This window comes from Brachionichthys hirsutus, unplaced genomic scaffold, assembly GCF_040956055.1.
Source record: "Brachionichthys hirsutus isolate HB-005 unplaced genomic scaffold, CSIRO-AGI_Bhir_v1 contig_1025, whole genome shotgun sequence".
Classification (NCBI taxonomy): Eukaryota; Metazoa; Chordata; class Actinopteri; order Lophiiformes; family Brachionichthyidae; genus Brachionichthys; species Brachionichthys hirsutus.
The window spans coordinates 110,910-130,437 of record NW_027180325.1 but is presented as its reverse complement, the minus strand read 5'-3'; the positions used below and the strand labels follow the sequence as shown (position 1 = coordinate 130,437).

The 19,528-nt window shown below is 39.8% G+C and overlaps 1 protein-coding gene across 1 annotated transcript in view; it reads left to right on the top strand.

Annotated features, from left to right (window-relative positions):
• Positions 1-18,838, top strand: part of LOC137912769 (contactin-5-like) — a 46,861-nt gene extending 28,023 nt beyond the window's left edge. The window contains exons 10-22 of the mRNA XM_068756907.1: positions 1,768-1,912; positions 5,484-5,611; positions 6,023-6,210; positions 7,497-7,617; positions 9,838-9,996; positions 11,661-11,810; positions 12,672-12,742; positions 16,425-16,659; positions 16,738-16,847; positions 16,923-17,109; positions 17,262-17,374; positions 18,128-18,296; positions 18,747-18,838. Coding sequence (XP_068613008.1) covers positions 1,768-1,912; positions 5,484-5,611; positions 6,023-6,210; positions 7,497-7,617; positions 9,838-9,996; positions 11,661-11,810; positions 12,672-12,742; positions 16,425-16,659; positions 16,738-16,847; positions 16,923-17,109; positions 17,262-17,374; positions 18,128-18,296; positions 18,747-18,838 — 1,868 coding nt within the window. The remainder of the gene's footprint in view (positions 1-1,767; positions 1,913-5,483; positions 5,612-6,022; positions 6,211-7,496; positions 7,618-9,837; positions 9,997-11,660; positions 11,811-12,671; positions 12,743-16,424; positions 16,660-16,737; positions 16,848-16,922; positions 17,110-17,261; positions 17,375-18,127; positions 18,297-18,746) is intronic.
• The last annotated feature ends 690 nt before the right edge of the window (positions 18,839-19,528 follow it).

The window sequence follows — 19,528 nt, the reverse complement described above, 5'->3', positions numbered from 1 at the left end:
GCTCTTCATACTTTAGGCTTCAGGCTAAAAATCATAACCGTCATCGTGAATGGCCGTCCACTGTTCTGTGTTGATGCACTATTTTCTCCTTGTCATCTTCCATACTGGGACACATCTGGCGACACCCATTCCCCTTTCGTGTTTCCCCGAGGGACAGTTTGATTTACTGTCTGTGTGGCCGTGCCCTTTTTGAAGGGTGCACTCTGGCATTTTGAAAACCTTACAGCAAATGAACAAAGTTTTTTTTTTGTGTGTGTGAAAGACTTAGAAAATGTTTTCTGTGGGAATCATGTAGCATTTGATGAGCTTTATCCACGCTGACGAGGAGACACATCTGCCTTCCTCAGAGTCACAGTCACAAAGATATGTGGAAGCTGTGGTGATGAGTGTTTTTTAACGCTACCCAGGGCGTCTCTTCCCAGTGGCCTGTGCTCTGTGGAGATTTCCACGAGCAAACACTATCAGGACAGATTACATGGCTAATAACAGCCTGCAGATGAGCGATCACTGGAGGCTATATGGGCCAGTGACTGCCCTCGTGCCTGTGATCTTGCCCCAGATCCAGCTCTTCTGGGAGCTTGTGAGTAAAGCAATAGTGGTTCTGGGCTGTCACCTGCTGTGGGCGTGCTCTTATTTTGATTAAAACAAATGAATGCAGCAACTGCTCCGTTTTCAGCTGCTATTCGTGTCTAGAGGGACCGCTACCACTCAGACTACTGCAAAGACACAAGTGTTATTGAGATAGGGGTCAGCTTGTAGCTCCAGATGGGATTGAATTGTCATTGTGTATAATGTCACCTATAAAGCATCACTCAGGATTTGAATAATCACAGTTGACAGCGCCTTGCAGCCTGTAGATAGCCTCAATGTACGTGTCAGTGCCACGTCAGCTTGAGGCCTGAAGCCTTATTTAGACCATTCTGTATCTTACTTAATTTAGTATCTTAAGTAAAGCACAATTGTTAGAATAGTTGTTCTTATTATGGATTATTATTATATAACTATGGAAACAAATGAGCTAAAAACTATTTTCATAAAATCAGTACAAATCATCCAACCATATCATCATAATTGTGATGATAGTTATTTAGTAATCATTCTGCACAACATAATGCATATTTATATTTAAGTGTAGTGGATACTGAACTAGCACAGAATTAAAACTGAGTGTGGTCGGCCTGCATTATGCAAGGTATGAAAGTGCATTTGCAGGAATCCTGGTTTACAAGCATGTGTTGTAATACTTCATGTGGAAAATCCTATTACATCGAAGCAAATTAGCATTTTGAGCCATGATGTGTCACTCAAACCCTCTAGCATTTCTTTTTTTTTTAAATAATTACTTTGAAATGTCACAGATGAAAAGGTGTAAAGCATGTTACATTTACTTATTATGTACGTATTGTATTTTGCCAACCATACAATAAATAAAGCAATTTTAAAAAGGGTTGTTTTAGTAACAAGGGTGTAAAAATTTCCCCCAAAAAATAACTCATAGAAGTGAAATCACCGATTTGAGTTTGCAAGAAATATATGGTATGTCCTGTCATTTAAAACAACTGCTAACATTTTTATACAATCCAGAAAAAAATTAGTTTACATGACCAGAACACTGTTGTATCTCATTAAGTGGGACTGCATTCAGTGGAAGGGACACGTTTAAATCAGTGTTTGATCCAAACATGGAGAAAATATTTTACATCTCTCCTGTTTTTTTTTTAATAGCCTTTAAAATAGTTCTCTTTTTTTTTCGTCTCCCTTGCACAGCATCTGCGCCTGTCTTTGTCCACAATCCAATGCGGGTCATTGCCACACTGGGAAAAGATGTATCACTCGAATGCAAACCCAGAGCATCACCCAAACCCCGGATAATGTGGAAGAGAGGAAACAGAAGGATACAGCCAACTAAAAGGTACTGCAGCTATTTCAACCAATGATTTTTTATCATACTTGATATCTCATTTTTGACTGTCAGTCACATTGCACTGCTTTAGGAAATAATAATAATAAAAAAAACATGTGCAGCTTGTGAGAGACACTCAAGTAGCACAGCTGTTTGGTTGCACAACCTGAGGTCATCATATCAAGCATTACTCCAATCTAAAGTTCACAGTATACTGCTTTGTGTGTGTGTGTGTGTGTGTGATTGATAATAAATTCAGTTTGAAATTTTAATTGAAATCGTTCGCTGACATCTCATCACATTTTTGCCATAAAGCTTTCCTGGTCATTGATTTAATAATATAAGATGAAATATTGAAGCGATGGAGAGATCCCTAAAGAGAAGCATTACGGAAAATAATATATTGTTTTGCAAATAATCAGACGGTGATCCAAGCTCCTTTGCTGCCACTAGTTGTAGTATTGAATAGGAATAGATATGTGTAAAACGTTTTATTGTCTGCAATCAAAACAATAAAATATTTTAGACTTTTAGGAAAAATTCATTTCTCCTATTATAATTTAGATAGATGCTGTATGTTTTCTTCAAATACTGGAGCTGTCTTTCAGTAATAGTGTCAGATTATTTTCTGTGAATTAAGGAAAGAGGAAATATTACTGGAATATATTTTTAACCCTAACCCTAACTGCTCTGTGAAATCTCTATCAAGTTATGAAATGTTACTTTCTCTCACCACCTCTCACCATAATTTAACGGAATAATTCAATTGTTATCTTTTCGTCTCAGACCCCCCCTCCCCCAAGGAATTCTGTGCATGTCTCGTTGTCGCACGTCACTGTTTCATTACTGTAACTGAAATTAAGTGTCACCGTCAAAATAAAACACCTCAAAGCTCTGGAGACTCCCCCCCCCCCCCCTTTCTAAGGGATCCTGACAATTTAGACCTCAGAATTGCATTTGGAATTCAGATGCATCATCTTTTATGAGAAAACGTCTCTCCGTTGCTCCTCGAGGGGGGCTGAGCAGGCCGAGCGACCATCAATCAAACTGAGCGACACCGCTGAAATTATCAGTCACTGCTGAGCATCCCAAGTTTTGAGTGAGAGAACAGGACCTTTTTTTTTTATCAGCCAAGATTCAGCAGTCTGTTCAACAGTTCACAGCAAGGAAAGCCAGTTGATAATCAGATCCTCGGTGCACCACTCCTTCAAGCAGGCAGCAACGATGCTTTAGTGACTCTAGCAGCTGGATGGGAGCACAGATCCAGGTGAACAGTGTTGTAGAAAACGTGCAAAATTAGTGGTTTTCCACTAAAAGGAAAACTACCATTTGATAATTTCCGGACCTCTGTTTTTTTTTTTTATGAAAGGCCTGGTGCCGTTAAACTGATGAATGGGGGAGTCAGTCGCCCTAAAATGGTTATTAATGGTTCTGCCTTGTCTGGACTTGATAAAATCTTTGAGGTATTTGTCACACCCTTGCAGTTGCAAATCTATTTCTCAGTTTTGTTGGCAGGAGATCTATAACAGTCCAAACCTATTTTATCTTGAGATTAAGTTGTGTCTTAAGAAAGTAGAGAATTGTTAAAAATAAATAAATAAACACTGGGAAGACAATAAATCTCTACCCTCAAAGTCATTTTCGGATCCACTATTGCTCAGCGAGTCAGACCAAGCACGGGCAATAAACATGTCCGAATCCAAACCTTCTCTCACAGATTCATTTTAAACGACCATGATTATTGCCTTTTTAAAAACACAAATTCAATTAGACTGTTATGTACTATAGCACATAAATAAAGGGCTGAAGCGTGTTGAGATGGTTGGTGTTCAATTAGAGAACAGCCTTTGTAAAAGATGACGACTGTCTGAAAAAAGAAACTAGGAGGGGCCTTTTCAGCTAGGCTTGATTTTCTGGCCTTACTAGTAAAGAGTTTATGAGGAGAGAGAAGTGCAAGGGAGCGATCGAAGCGGCTTCACGTTTATCTAGCAATGACAGCTGCGCTGACTTAATGAAGACTGGTAATTAACATGGATTTCCACTAATGTTCTCGGCTTTTGTCTCTTAAATAGAAAGCATTAATCCCATTAGTTTGAACGTGTGTGGTAATTCAAAGCCATGGACTCTATGTCTAAGAGTCGATGCATGTCTAAGATTATTGAAAATTGTGAGGAGATTAATATTACATAATATATTACAGCATGCCTACAGACAACTACTATGAAGCAACCTGTTTGAATTTAACTCTTAAAACCTCACCTCAAATTTAATCATATATATTTACAGATGCGCCCGGTCCGTGGTCTTCTAATGTCCCCGTTAAATAATCTCATTTTGAATTGATTTGCATAGAGCCAACAGAGCCTGTCCTTGTCAGATGGGAATTTCCTCCCTAATTTGAAAAAATGTCTCCTGGCTGCAGATTGCTCATGAATTGTCTATGTGTGGCAACATTTTCTCATGCCTTCATGGGTTTCCCTTTGCCAATTTCAATCACCTTGCCAATGATAAAAGAGCTTAGTGTTGTAAATATACAAAAAGCACCCATGCAATTTGGCTGAAATGATGCTTTGCTGTCCCCTTGTTATATATCCCATTTGATTAAGGATTAAAGACATCTTCCAATCAAAAAAAACAAAATAACTGTAAATATTTGCCTCTGCCTTATAGGTCATGCTGAAATCAGATGTGATTAAAATACTACATCGGGAGTTTTTGTGAACATGGGGGGGAAAGCAATGGCTCGTAATCATTTGACGTACTATGTACTCTGTGCGTGACACCTGCTCAGAAGCCATTTGCTCACACCCCATCCTCCAGGACATGCATGTTCCGAGGAAGACCGCTCCCTCTCATCTACGTCTGAGTTTTGCAGCTTGAGCTTTGAATTGACTAAACAGACCAGTATTCACACTCTGATGGGTGAAATTCATAATGACAGCACAGTTTATTTAGAGTTAAAGAAAAAATGCTACGGAGTATAAAATACTAAAATACTAATCTACAAATTTTGTTAAATTTTGCTTTGATTAATTTTAGATTGCACTAGAATTAGTGGTCCAGTTGTTGCTTTCTTTCAAAGAGAGGATTGGATTGAGTGCGTGCGTGTACCTGGATTGAAAGTCAGAGAAATGCTGCGTTTGCTAACATCAATACCTCAGTGACCTCTTTTACAGAAAGTCTTTATCTCTATCTTTCAAAGCATCTTTGTTTTAATGCTGTTGAAGATAGGGTCACTTAGTTGTATCTGCATATCAGATCGTTAACACATTTAAATTAAATTGTTGATTGATCTTTAGGGTTAAGGTCCTTTTTCCATCCAACAAAAATAAATGCTCCCAGTGCTTTTATCCTTGTTACAGGATCAAAATTGAAGAAGTACCTCCTCATCAGCATGGAAAACAAAATCAAGAAACACCTGTGAACACATTTGGATGATTATTTAAAGGACATCTGCACAGTTTATTTTTAGCTTTTCTGGTCATCTGACACAATGACACTGCTGCTTGTACTTGTAATACAACCATTACATGTGAATGTATGTGTCATAGCAGTATTGATTTCGTGTCCCTTTTTACAGGATTGTGTTTTTCCGGAACAACACTCTGAGAATTGTTAACGCCAGTCGAGCGGATGAGGGGAACTATATTTGCCGGGCAGAGAATCATCTGGGCTCGGCAGAGATGACTGCAATACTGTGGGTAAAAGGTAAGTCATGGCCTGGGGGGGACTTTATTTTCTGCCAAATTAGCAAAAGTCTCCACCAATAAACATTCCCCAATGTCACCACCCCCCACCCCACCCCATCCTTTGCTCAAGTGCTAGGGAATGTATTGCGCTTGCTCCACCATGAACGAAGGCTTCTCACATTCAGGGATCATATTACAAGGACACACTTTAACAGTGTGAAGGCCTCTGTCTCAGGGAGCAGACGCCCTGAACGTAGTGTAGATCAGAGCCAAACAACATATTTAATCGAACAAAGGTGAGAATATTTGTGCCCAAATCAGAGTTGGTGCTCTCACGATTCCTCTGGCAAGTAATGTCACAGACAAAGTCAGCTTGACATTAGCTTTTGGGTTAGGGTTGGGTGACAGTGTAGCAGCTTTGTGCTTCCAGATGCCATGCGCGTGGAGCTCAGCCCAAGGAAAGTGGAAGTGACGGTGGGGGAGAGTGTGGTTCTCAGCTGCAAGGCGACACACGATGCATCGCTGGAGGTGGCTTTCCAGTGGTTCTTCAACCAGAAGCCAATCAACTTTCAGCAAGACGGGGCCCATTTTGAATACATCCAAACAGTAATAGCGAGAGTAAGAGCAAAATTTATCTTATATCTGTCTGACTGTCTGTCTGTATTGTGTAATAATATTTTGATTACAACACACCAAAAATGTGTTATACAAAGAAAAGGAGAATTTCCTCTGAAGGTCTGACGATCTTGTGAATAAACAAAGATCTACATTGATTCACTGCATGTCTGTTGGTCTCAATTACACCTTTTTCGGACTCATGTTTCCTTTGAAAGTTAATGAGAGATGAAACAAGGCAGCAGTGGTTTAGAATGAGAAAGAGGAAAGAATATAATGGAGAAAATCAAACATTAACAAAGATATATGATAGCTTGATGTGCATTACTGCTTTCAAAACCCCTCTGACATGGAGGAGCTTAATTGCATCAATTCTTTCTGTCTGCTTGACCCCATCTGGAGCAGGTTATGGGATGCATGGTCAAGGACTGTCTGAGGAGACTTTATTGTTACCATGTCACCATTAATCCTCTATTTTATTTTATTTTTACAATTACCATGTTTTATTAATGCTTTATTACAGCTGTATTTTTTTTAACCAGGTTCATTTCTTTGCTTTTTTTAAACAAAAGAGTTATGTTTGTAACAACAAGCACAAATTACTCTCTTTATTCTAGTATTGCATAAAATGTATAGTCCTATACACACAATTCCACACAGGAGGTATAAAAAAATAGATACGTAAAATGTATCTATCTTTATTAAACTGAATTTAAATTGCTGATGTGTCCCTTTTTAGATGCATCATTTTGACACCTAAAAATTACATTCATTCACTTTTTACTTTTTCTTGTTTCTGCAAGACTGATTCAGTTGTATATTTCCTCAAGCAACAAGAAGATATCTTCTTCTGTATAATACAAAAAAAGTCATTATTGTCTAAAAACCATTAATACGTTTTTGCACCAGTATCCCTTTATCAACTGTGGACGTTAAAATCTATCTGTCCTGATGTGTCTGCTGCTTTTACTCAAGCTCTAGAGAAAACGTATTTGCAATGACAAACCTTTACACGCACACCAGACTCCTGGCTCAAGCATGGCTTGTAATTGTAATCAGTTTCTGTGCAGACCTTGAATTATTCCCAGCCTTGCCTAAGGCATTCACATTTCAGCAGAGGAAACATACAAGTGGCTGAAGAATATAGCAGCAAGTAGGCACCTGCATTAAGTAAAAATCTATCAAACGTCTTGAGCTTCTACTTATTAATATAAAGAAATCACTTTTTTTGTGTCAAGCACATTTAGGCTTGTTTAACAGCTGCCTTTGTCATTCTGTCTCCTTTTCAGCAGTCTTCGACAGTGGATCTACTGATTAGGAATATTTTGCTGAAGCATGCCGGCAGGTTTGGTTGCCAGGCCCAAACTAGCGCTGACACCGTAGTTACAGAGGCTGAGCTTCTTGTTCGAGGTGAGCTTGTTATTATTTTTATAGCCAATTACTCTCTGAAAGTTCAAGCTAGGACAATGAAATCCATGACTATGGCAATCATGTATTTTGTTATGTCAAGAAATCGTGTACTGTGAAGTAATGTTCAGATATTTTGTGAATCCATGAAATTAGGCCCCAATTTGTTAGATATATGCTCGATATGGGAACTGGGATAATTAGACAGCATCAGAAGTTTGCTCCCGGTGGAGACATTTCAACAGTAACAATTTCCACATGATGACCTCCTTTTGACTAGCTCAACTCATTTTTTTTATCATCACTGAGTGTGGCTGGACAGACGGTCTGTCTGCATGAATGGCTTTAATATGCTGTTAAGCAGAGCTGATCTGGCCTGAAATGCCCAGTGATCAGATTCTATGGATGCTGATTGTCATCTAATGTAATTCTAATGTAATCTAATTTAACAATTATTACTTACCCAGGTTCTGATCTGATTTTGACCATATTCTGAGATAAGAATTATACATCTTTACAGCTCACGTACCTTTGGAGGTGACATCAAAGGAAATGTTATATCAGTCATTCAGCCAGTACTATGTTGAGATTTGTTGTTGCTTCATTAAACCCCAGCCTATTTTTTAGGCTTCTGCCCAAACGTGTCATACCCAGAATGAATATATTGCTACAGCTACAAGGTTTATTTGAATAATGTTGCTGTTAAAAATAAATGGACCCCTTGTGACATTTGTGCAGGTGTGGCTCAGAATAAATTAAGATGCTACACAGCGTGAGTGAAAGATTTAATTTTTACATTGACTACCTCTTTGAAATTATGCAGGTGCTGCTCTAAATTTTAATCAAAGCAAAACAACATATCGGGATATATGTGTTGCCTGGAGATTTATTAGTTTAATGTGTCAAATATTAATAACCCATTTTTTTATGAATAGTTCCAAGAAGATTAATAAAAAAAAATTGGTTTTGCTTTTAAGTGTAGTTCTCATGTCAGATTTTACAGATAACACACTTTACACTTCTCTAAATCATGTGCTCTATTTTTATCACTAACTAGAAAACGACAATCAGAGATTGCAGACCCTCGCCTCCAAAAGACTATTCGATCTTGTGAGACAGTAAACAGGGCTTCCGGATCAGAGGGGCCAAACCTGCTCTAGCTTGCTGCTCCGGAACGTACTACAAGACTCCTTCTGGACTCTTTTTCCCATCATGCCATTCGTGTCCCTCCCTCTTAAAGTGGCAGTTTACAGCACAGGCACGATTCCAGATGTAAAAATAATTCTAGAATCTGGATCCAGATCCGGATCAACGCCATTCTCGGGGAGGACCGAGCCACGGACAGAACCTTGCTTGTGTAAAAATTTCAAGTCGATTGGGTTACTAGTTTTTGAGTTATGCGCTTGGACAGACAGACAAACAAACAGACAAACGCACCCAATTGCAATACCCTCGCCTCCTCTTCGGCGAGGGTAATAATATGCCGTGATGGTAATTAGTTGCCTGTCATTTTCCAATAGGCTGTGATACAGTTGAGTATTTATGCCATGGCATGCTAAAAAAGGTGGATGCTGTACCTACAAAGAAATTAAATGCATCTTAATGTCCAGAAATGCAAAAGCACCTTGCTGCACAAACTTCTAATGGGCACTTTTTTGGGGCTACAGTACATTGGCTTTGAGCACACCAGCTGCCAGGTTTTCACATGAAACTGCCCCCCCTGAGTCCTTAGATGTATACTACACTTGCAGATTGCATTTACTTCTGAAGAGTGAGGTAAGCATATGTTCTGCTGTATTAAAACAGGAAGGTCTAAAACACAGTCATGCGCAGCAGAACTGACGGACCGCTTTCAAAATCCCACAGAAAAGCAAGCTTCAGTATCTTTTAATCAGCTTGAGGTCCTTGGCAACAGATGTATGTCAGCCGGGATCCTGCTTCAATTTAAGTGTGGGATGTTCTTGTCTACTGTTTGTTCAACGTTAACAACACAGAATTGATGTTGCCACCATAAGTATACAGCCGTTCATCCTTCATATTGCAGAGACACACTCTTTGGTGTATTTAATAGTAATTCTGCAAAATGAAGGCATACCTGTTTATACGAGCTTAGAATTCAGAGATTCATTGATTTTCTTTTACCCAGTGTTTTGACATTTATTAATTTATTGCCGAGCCACTGGAACTCATTTAATCAATGATTCCCATCTGTCTATACACCAGGTCCTCCTGGACCCCCTGGAGTGGTGATAGTGGAGGAGATCACAGATATGACAGCCACTCTGTCATGGTCTCGTGGGCTGGATAACCACAGCCCAATAAGAACCTACAACTTACAGGCCCGCAGCCCTTTTTCATTAGGCTGGCAAACTGTCAGAACAGGTAATCAATAAGTAGCAAATTGCTGCATCTCGATCTGTGGACATTGAAGTGGGGTCATATGGAATTTCCTTAATTCTGCTGAAAGTCAAGCAGGGAAATGGTAAATCATTCAAATGCGAGGAGGATTACTGCATTCAAGAGACATGATTAGTTTTATCAGAAATCTCATCCTGAAAGTCAAGCAAGTGTCTGGCAGTGTTCCTCTAAACCGAACTCTGATCAGGACTTTCTCAGATGTCTGTTGAAGAAGATGAAATCCATTTTTGACAGATTTTACAGTCAATTTTAGTGATTTTTATTGACTTCACTTTGCTATTGTTTAAAAAAAACCATCTAAAATAAAATTGAGCCTATATTACTTTGAATATCAAACAAGCATTTCGTTTTCAAATTAACCTTTTGGATTTGAATCGGAACCTGTAATGTGTTACTGAACTTCCCCTGCTTTGAGGCAGATTTATATGAAGTAGACATCCATTATTTAGCGTAAGGATGTAAGAAGGAAGGCTTGCTGAGTGTGTTTAATCTGTTTTAATATGCCATGTGAAAATATTAGCAGAGTTTAAGGTGTGATAATGATTCATCCCCCACAGGTATATAAATCATACTTTGTATACACTCCTCTCACATCGCATCTGTTCAAGCACATTTAATTCAATAAAGCACAATTAGGACTATGTGATTTATTGTCACATAGTCCACAAGATTAGCATAAAGTGGATCAGCCTTTCAGTCCCCGCGCCTCCCAAACACACTTATCAGCTCATGTTTGAAGACCAGCTTGCCTGCCAGAGTGGTCGCGTTGTTAGCTGCTTCGGATGATTTCAATTGAAGCCTCGCTGCTCCCCTGGATGTTGCCTTGGTTATCAGCGAGAGGCCTGCGGTTCATTTGTGACATGGATATGCTTTCAGTCAACCTGACTTTTCCTCTTTTTTTTTTTAGCTGCACGATGTGATTTACCATAACTATTTTTAGTTTATTTTTAGATGAAGTGACATTTGTACTTGTAAGCTGTTGTTCAGTCAACAACGCATTTTACTGATATTTGGCTTTCAGTAAAGTGTGTTTATTGTGACAACATTTTGTAAAGACATTAAGTCACGGTGACTCTGGAGGCAAACCGTTATTGTGTTCAGTCCATTTGAACTGAAGTAATGATATGTTTTTTTCCTCTTCTTGGGAACTGTGCTCCAACGGCTGCAGATTTGAACTGAGACAGTGGCTTTGAGGTTGAAGTGGCATCTCGCAGCTTATAAACACTTTACATTTGGGTGCATACAAAGTACTTTGACAAGTTCATACAGTTTTGAAGTCATCATATAAAGTCATTATATTTGATGACTGTCTGCAAGCTACGTGGACATATGCCTGGTGTTGACTTCACATCCTGTGTCTTTCGCTCTGGCCTTAAGCAATGAAAAACACCTGCTCAATTGCTAAGCCAGTGCAGAACATCTTCACAAATGTGCAGCCATAAAAAGAAGTCCCTGACTGCTTTGTCTGTATGCTAAGAATCATATTCTTGTATTGTTTGGCGCAGAAGACTATAAATCCTGTACTTGTAGCTAAATATAATTCTCAAACCTCCTTAAAGTTGAATGTTGACACTTGAGGCAGTGCATGTTTTACATACAGAACTTTATACTGGGAATGTTGTTTGCAGACCCAGACCCTGTGACTGGGGATATGGAATCGGCCATGGCTGTTGACCTCAACCCCTGGGTGGAATATGAGTTCAGGGTGGTGTCCAGTAATGCGATTGGAACTGGAGATCCTAGTGCATTTTCCAGAGGTGTCCGAACTAAAGAAGCAGGTAAATCCTCAAATCCATTATTGGATTTACGCTACATTTACGCGATCCAGGTACCGATTATAGAATTTTAGCCTGTTTGCTTAAAGGGGCTGATTCTCCCTCTCATGGACATATTACTTCCCGTTATTAGTACACTTAATTTAAATTGAGTAAGAAGTTGAAGGTATGCTGCGTACATGGATTTCAACAAGTTTAGTGTTTCTGCAAACAAACATTTCCCGTAATGTCCTGAAGTAGAGACACGTTAGAATGTACTATTTATGATGGGGTAAAATTGAGTGAGACAGGCTTGTTAATGTCTGCTGCTTCACTAACTGCTGGTTTCTCATCTATAAATTGGAATAATTGCAAAGGTCATGAGTCGTGTAGAAGTAGGTAATTATATCTGTCCTGTCTCTTCAGCATAATTAAGAGTCTAATAAGTGTATCTACACACAATTATGGTAATCTGTCCTTAAAGTTATAGACCAAGTTCAAAATGCCAACAAAGTGTTTAAAAGTACATAAATAGAACATGCTCTCACTCCAGTTTGATCGACTGGTAATTTAATGCAGGAAGAAACAATAAAGCATAAGTGATATTGTAATGTATTCTTTTAAAGGTTACTTCACTGTGTTTTTCAAACTTAAATAAAAACGTTATTTTCAGTTAGGACCACTTTACTTTTTTGCGATTCAGTTTATATAAATACAACAAATACAATTTGATGTACTACTACATTATAATGTTTCTGTATTTCTCTTTGTCGTGGCTGATGTGCAGGGAAGTTGGAACGCAGGGTTTTTTTTCCCAGCAGCATGCTAAAGTGTGTTTGTAGTGTTGGGTCAGTGATGAAGTGCTAACCTTTCTGTTTCAAACAGTTCCGTCAGTTGCACCAGCCAACGTAAGTGGAGGGAATGGCCGCAGGCATGAACTAGTCATCTCGTGGGAGGTAGGTCTGCTGCCAACGCCTTCTGTAGCAAAAACATTAATAACATATGTACCAACAAAACACATTTCACTGTGTGTTCAAACTAACTTCATGAGTTAATGGAAGCTTTTATTGACTATTCACACTTAGAACTACTCTTTGTAGTAGTCTGTCATTTCTGCACGTTAACAGTAAGAGCTAGCAAATATTTCATTATTACATCCTCATAATTATAAATGTCACAAATAATATATATATGGGGCGACAGTGGTGGTTGAGCGGGCCGTCCTATGATCGAGAGGTTGGTGGTTCAAATCCCGGCTCCGGCACATGTGCACAATGTCGTTGTAACCTTGGGCAAGACACTCCACCGACATTGCATGTGTGAATGTCGGTGGTGGTCAGGAGGTTGGCTTGGGCGAATTGGAATACATAATTTATCAGACATTATAAAGGGGGTAAATCCAGAAGGAAAAAGTATATTGCAAGATATACAGATGATTGAGTTTAGTTGAGTTGAGGTGTGATGCAGTATGTAGCTGCAGTTTTGCTACTTCGGAATCGCGGACCTATATTTTTTGTGCTCTTCCTCGAAAAACCAAAATGTGATCTAATTAAAATTTAGAAGAAAGATTCAACGACTCAAGTGAGAATAGATGAAAGTAGTCAGGAAATGTTCTTAGCATTCTGAAGACAGATGTATTGAGTAATTGCCTGGAGTATTTAAACCTGCAGTTTTTGATATAGGACGAGGGTTTGCATGTTCTTCCTCTGTCTTTATGGCTTTGCTTCTGTTCCTCTGGCTTCCTCCCACAGTTCAAAGAGATGCATGATCAGGTAATCATTGCTTGTAAATTGCCCATAGGTGTTAATGTTGTGGTGAATGGTCAGGCAACCTGTTCAGGGTGTACCCTACAGCTCGGCCAATGTCATCTAGAATAGGCTTCAGCCTTAAATAAAAAACACTCTGTGAAAGATAAGTGACCCAAAAATGATAAATTGATGGAATTATGAAGATATGGGCAGAATTTTAGCTCAGACATACAGATTGGAGCTTCTGTCGCTCGGGGTCTTTTAAAATAAACTGAGCAAAATGATGTAGTTTGTGATCGTGATTGCTGTGTTGCTATTATAGTCTATTAGTATAGATATCTGCCAATGATAATTTTATTTAAGGCACAATTCATTACAAGTTAAATAAATGTGCTTCTCATTCACTGATAGCTGTGGGATTATCTGCCCTTCCTTGATTAGTAAACAGTAATCAACTCAGAGGAGGACTTTGTAGTGTCTTGTGGGTTGTGACAGGTTTTAATTTTCACTTTTCACTCTTAACTAACATCTTTTGTACTTTAGAGGGGAAGACCTGGATGACCCAACTACTATTGCACGCTACCAAATATTATACGACTTGAATTACTGAATATTATTTCCAAATCGGAGGGTTTGTGGAGAAAAGCACATTAAGCTGTCCCAAAAGAAAACGCTTCAGCCTGCAAGTATATGATAACATAAGATAAAGACATCAAGATCATTTGTTGCATTTTAAACAGGGTCACACTTTCATATGCTGGAAATGTGCTTAACAACCCAGGGTCTTGGAGTTTGAGGGCATGACTTGGTCTAAATTTGCTGACAAAGCTGAAAGCAGAACAGCTGTGTGGTTCGCAGAGCTGCATCAATCAGGCAAGCGATTAAGATTTGAATTTTAACTGAAAGTCCCACCAGAAGCATAATGATGACAAACCCTGAATCTCCAACTCATTCGCAAATACATCCGGGAACGTTCAATGAGAATATCTGCTTGCAATCTCAATGATTGTACCAAGTGTAATAAACCTCATACACAAGTAAAGCGGATATTAGTCTGAACTGTTTCCACGTGGACAGCTTGGCTCTCAGCCAGATTCAGAGCACAGCATGTGCAGAATTACTGTGAGCAAAGCTGAGAATTTGCTATCAAAATCAGCCGAAGCATAGTAAATTAACAAGGGAACAGCGAACAGCTGTAGAAGCAACTGACAGCTTTTCTTGTAGTTATTAAGTATGGGAGCCCAAGTGCCACTGAGATGATATCGTTGACATGAGGGGAAGCACCCCTCAGTGCCACATCATGGGAGATGATGCCCATTCCAGATGGGATTGTGTTTGGGAGTAGACTGTCCTATTCATAACTCCAGACTTTTGCCAGATTAGCTCGTGTAATTCGATGACAACCTCCTTACAAGTAATTACAGATCCCCATGTTGTATCGTGGGATACTTAGTGTTGAACAAATCGGTGTTTGATGGTTAGTTAGAGATAAATAATCTCAAGTCATGTATGAATTTGAGTACCGTAGTTGCAAAAAAATTATGTTTAGTGAATTAAATAATTAGAGGAATGTCTCTGAATTAAAAAATATTGAGTCTGCTTCTTTGTTTTCATCCACACATTTGTACACGCTTGTGTAGCACACAGTATGCAAGCGTACTATAAAAAAAGACACTGTTGAGAAACTCCACCCTGTGCAGCCTCCTCATCTTAATACTTGGTATTTTAAGTTGGTTTAGCTCTACCCTATTCCTCTTCATTTCTGCTAAATGCTTTTGGAAATAAGGACTTGGTCAGTGAGCAATGGCGATTGATATGAAAGGAGACGGGGCAAGAGTGTCAGCCCGTATTGGCAGCCGAGGCATGAGAGCTCGCAGCAGTTCTGCCTTTCCAATCATCTGTGGAGGCTTGTCAGGGCCCGGACAGCGACGGCGGACGCGGTTATTAAGCAGGATGAATGACTAAATAGTCTTTGCAGCTTTACTCAGCCTTCTCATTAGAGTTTGCTGGTGAGAGACTGCTTTTTCTCGGGGAGCCATTGAGAAGAACATTCATGCTGAACTCACAGCCAGGGAAATCAGCAGATGCCACATTTTCATCCACGGCACTTTAAGTGGCATCACCCATCTCGCCAGCTACTCTTGTCTGTGACTGTCTTAATTCATAATCCAATACATGTTTCTAGTTTTAGCGCAGTGCTGCCAGCTGTAACATTTGCATTGATGGCAGCAAATTCATGTTCTGTGATCATTATGGTAATTAGGCATTTGGGGTGATTGGTTGTGGAACGTATTAAGAATTACACACGACCGATCCATCTGGAGGAAAGATCGATCACTTGGGTAATACCTTGAGGGGACTGCATTACTTTGGAAGATCCAGCAAATCAATCAACACATTGAAGCACAAGCACTTGTTTGATGCCAAGAAACACGCAGATGTACAGGTTTAGCCAAAGATTTAATCCCTGAAGCTCACATTTTAATTTGATTATTGTTTATCTAATAAATTTGATTAAGCACAGAGCAGCTGCGGAAGACGGCTCCCAGTTTCACCAATTCAGGAAAATGACAGATAAGTGCTGAAAATTGGACCAAAATAAAAGTCCTGCTGTCAGACATGGAAAGACAAATACCAATGTAATTGGCACATCTGAGCCAGATATGATTTATTTCTTTCATTAAGACTTGGCTGCTTCGCTTAGCATTGACAGACAGTTATGGTGAAAGGCTAGTAAATTAAATGGTGGTTATATCAAACTATCTCAGAGGAAAAGCTTGTGCTATATTCAAACGCTGCACCTTCTGTCACGTTGTGGAAGTGCTGCAGAATCAGCTCGCTCTGTGGAAGACGCTCCTGCATGACGTTACTCTCTTCCCAATGCTTTCAGCCTGTATCGGAGGAGTTCCAGAATGGTGAGGGCTTTGGGTACATCGTTGCATTCCGTGCCAACGGAACCAGAGGTTGGAAAGAGAAGATGGTTACTTCAGCGGACTCGACGACGTACAAATACCGAGATGAGACTTTCCCTCCCCTTACCCCGTTTGAAGTGAAGGTCGGAGTGTATAACAATAAAGGAGATGGACCGTTCAGCAGAGTTGTCGTCATCCATTCCGCGGAGGGGGGTGAGTTTGTAGTTTGTGGTTGCACGGTTTCAAAAAGAACAGATGGATCCATTTTCTAGCCACTTTACTTATTTTCAGAACCGAGGGAGGCGCCTTCTGACGTGAAGGTTTACAGCATTTCTTCATCAGAAATTAATGTAGCTTGGAAGCCACCCAATCCTGGCCCTGGGAGACCACAAGGATATGAGGTGCTTGTTAATTGTTTGCATGTACATGGTGGGTATGCACACTTGCATATTTACATCTTTTATTTCCCCTAACAGGTCAGCTACTGGAAAGATGTGGAGCAGGAAGAATCAGGAAAGAAACAAAGAACTGTGAAAAATGAAACGTCCTTGGTTTTGACAGGACTAGAGGGCAACACTCTGTATCTGATCACAGTGAAAGGCTTCAACAACATTGGCCAGGGTCCTGCTACTGCTGCTGTCACAGCCAAGACCAGGAACGCCCGTGAGTACAGCACTGACACTAAACTATAAATGGAATGGAGGCTACTTAGGTTTGTTCTAAGTTGCCCCTGGAGAGGGTAGTAATTGACCTTTTGCTTGAGTCTCTGTTCAAAAGCCTGAATATTCACCCAGACTGTTGCATTCTCACTTCAGCTCCTGCTCAGCCTCCAGCCAACCTCATGTGGATTCAAGAGGGCAACAACGTCTCTCTCAGCTGGGATCCAGTGAAAGCAAAAAACAATGAATCAGATGTCATTGGTTACAAGGTAATGATTTAGTCACGCTTATTGTGACACATTTAAGACTTCATTTAATTTAGAGACTCTCGATTAGCTAAAAAAGCTTTACACTGAACTGAAATTTCTAAAGGTCTGGTAAAATAACTCTCCTCCCATGTTGAGGTCTGAGGTCCCAAATCTTAATTTCTAAACAACACAGAATAATAAAAGAAAGAAGCAAAAATAAAATTATACAAGAACATGAAATTAAAGAGGGACCCCTTGGAGTCAAACCCAGGGCATCTTATTAAAAGTTGACTGAGGTAAACCAACACCTCTGCCAGTACATCTGACACCACAAATTAGTAATATAATACATTGTTGTCTGCATGGAACACTGAAGTTCAGCATTTGAACTCAAAGCAGCAAATTGTTTACCCCAGCTGTAAATATTATTGCCCCATATTTTCCCCCCAGGTACTTAAAGGCTAGAACAGAGCTTTTCATCATTGTTGTTAGAAAAAGAATATCACAAAAATGTTTATTGATTTATATAAGGCTGGCCAATGATCTGAAGGCAAATCATTTTAAACTGTCCTCAATGTTTTAGGCCATATAGGCTATCACAGCCATACCCAATAAAGCTATCCCTTGAGAACTGCGGTTGTTTTCATAGTTTACTCCTAATATTTCCATGCACACGTTCTTATATATGTCTGTTTATATTGAAAGGTATTTATTTTTCAAAATTACTCGACACTCATAACGCTGATTATAATAGGAGAGTTTAATGTCCTGCAGGTGTTGCTCAAACAGGAGGGCAGAGGCCACAACCAGGTGACACGAACCATCAACCCTTCCACCATGCTCTCACTGCCAGAGGGAGGCACCTACATTATCGAAGTGCGTGCCCTCAGTGAGGGAGGGGAGGGAGCAGTCAGCACCCAGGTTCGCCTGGTCACCTCCTCTGGTAACCTCTTTTTCTACAAACTACACTGCATGGCCTCTGAAATACAATTTCTATGCACAGGCTGTTTTCTTATCTTAGCGATCGTGTGTTCAGCCCTTAATTGAGTCGCTGCTGCTGTTGTGTGATCCAAGTTTTCTTTGGCTAATACTGTTTTAATTACCTCGCCCACGCAAGCCTTCCAAGCCTTGCACAGCCAATTAAGTTCTAAGCAATAGGATGATCAGGAGGTTTTCAGCACTGGTTTGTGACATGACCAGCCAGCCTCTCTCTGTTCCTTTTTTTTTTTTCCTTTTCTCTTCCTTTGAAAAAGTCATTGCCTGCAGCGACAGAATTCTTGAGACCAATTCAGTCAAAAGATCAGTGTAGTAAAATATTATTAGTAATGTATTGCCAGCATTTTGTTTCAGGCCTTTGTTCTCATCATTGTTTACCCCCCCTCATTTCTTTCAGGTGTCCGAGCCAAAAGCAGCCAGTGCTCTTTGCACTTCCTGTCACAGACTTTAACATGCACTGCACTGATCCTGCTTCTTCTGGTGCCTTGAGCTTCCTGGTGAAGCCGCTGTGCCGTCTTCGGTTCCAGGAGGCACCCACCAGTCTTCAACTCCTTTTTCTCCTCCGACTGCCTTTTTGCTTTGGTCTTACCCATCCCAAAGGACCCAAGGCTGGCCAAAGGGGGTGTAGTCTGCCAGTTACCAAGTGACTCTTAAGAGTTCGTCCTTCCTTTGTTTTGAGACTTTGGGGATTTGATTTGCACAGTTCTTTCCAACATTGCAATATTGTTGTACTGTACATTGTGTGGAAAGATTTCTTTGATTATTTACTTTATATCTTGTGTTCATTCCATTAAATGGCATCAAATCACTCGCAGACAAACTCCTGCAGCTGTGGGGCTCTGCAGGATGTGAACAATTCTTTGAAAGCTGCTGCCGTGGTGATGCAGGGGTACTCTGTCCTTTTTCTTTTTATTATTTATCTGCATCCGTTTACCCTTTGGCTGCCTAACAAGCAATGCAGCAGAAGCTCAGCAGAGATAAGTGCATTGTTTTCTTATTCATACATGGAGAAAAAGGTTTTTTATAGAACCAAGAATCTTACTATTTCCAGACCTGCTTTTTGTACATTGTTTTACCTTTAGAGAGAGAAAAAAACAGTGGTGTGTGTCAGCTATGTCAAACTCAGTTTTTGATAGTAATTAAGTGATGCTTGGTGATACAGTTTATTGACTGTTGGAT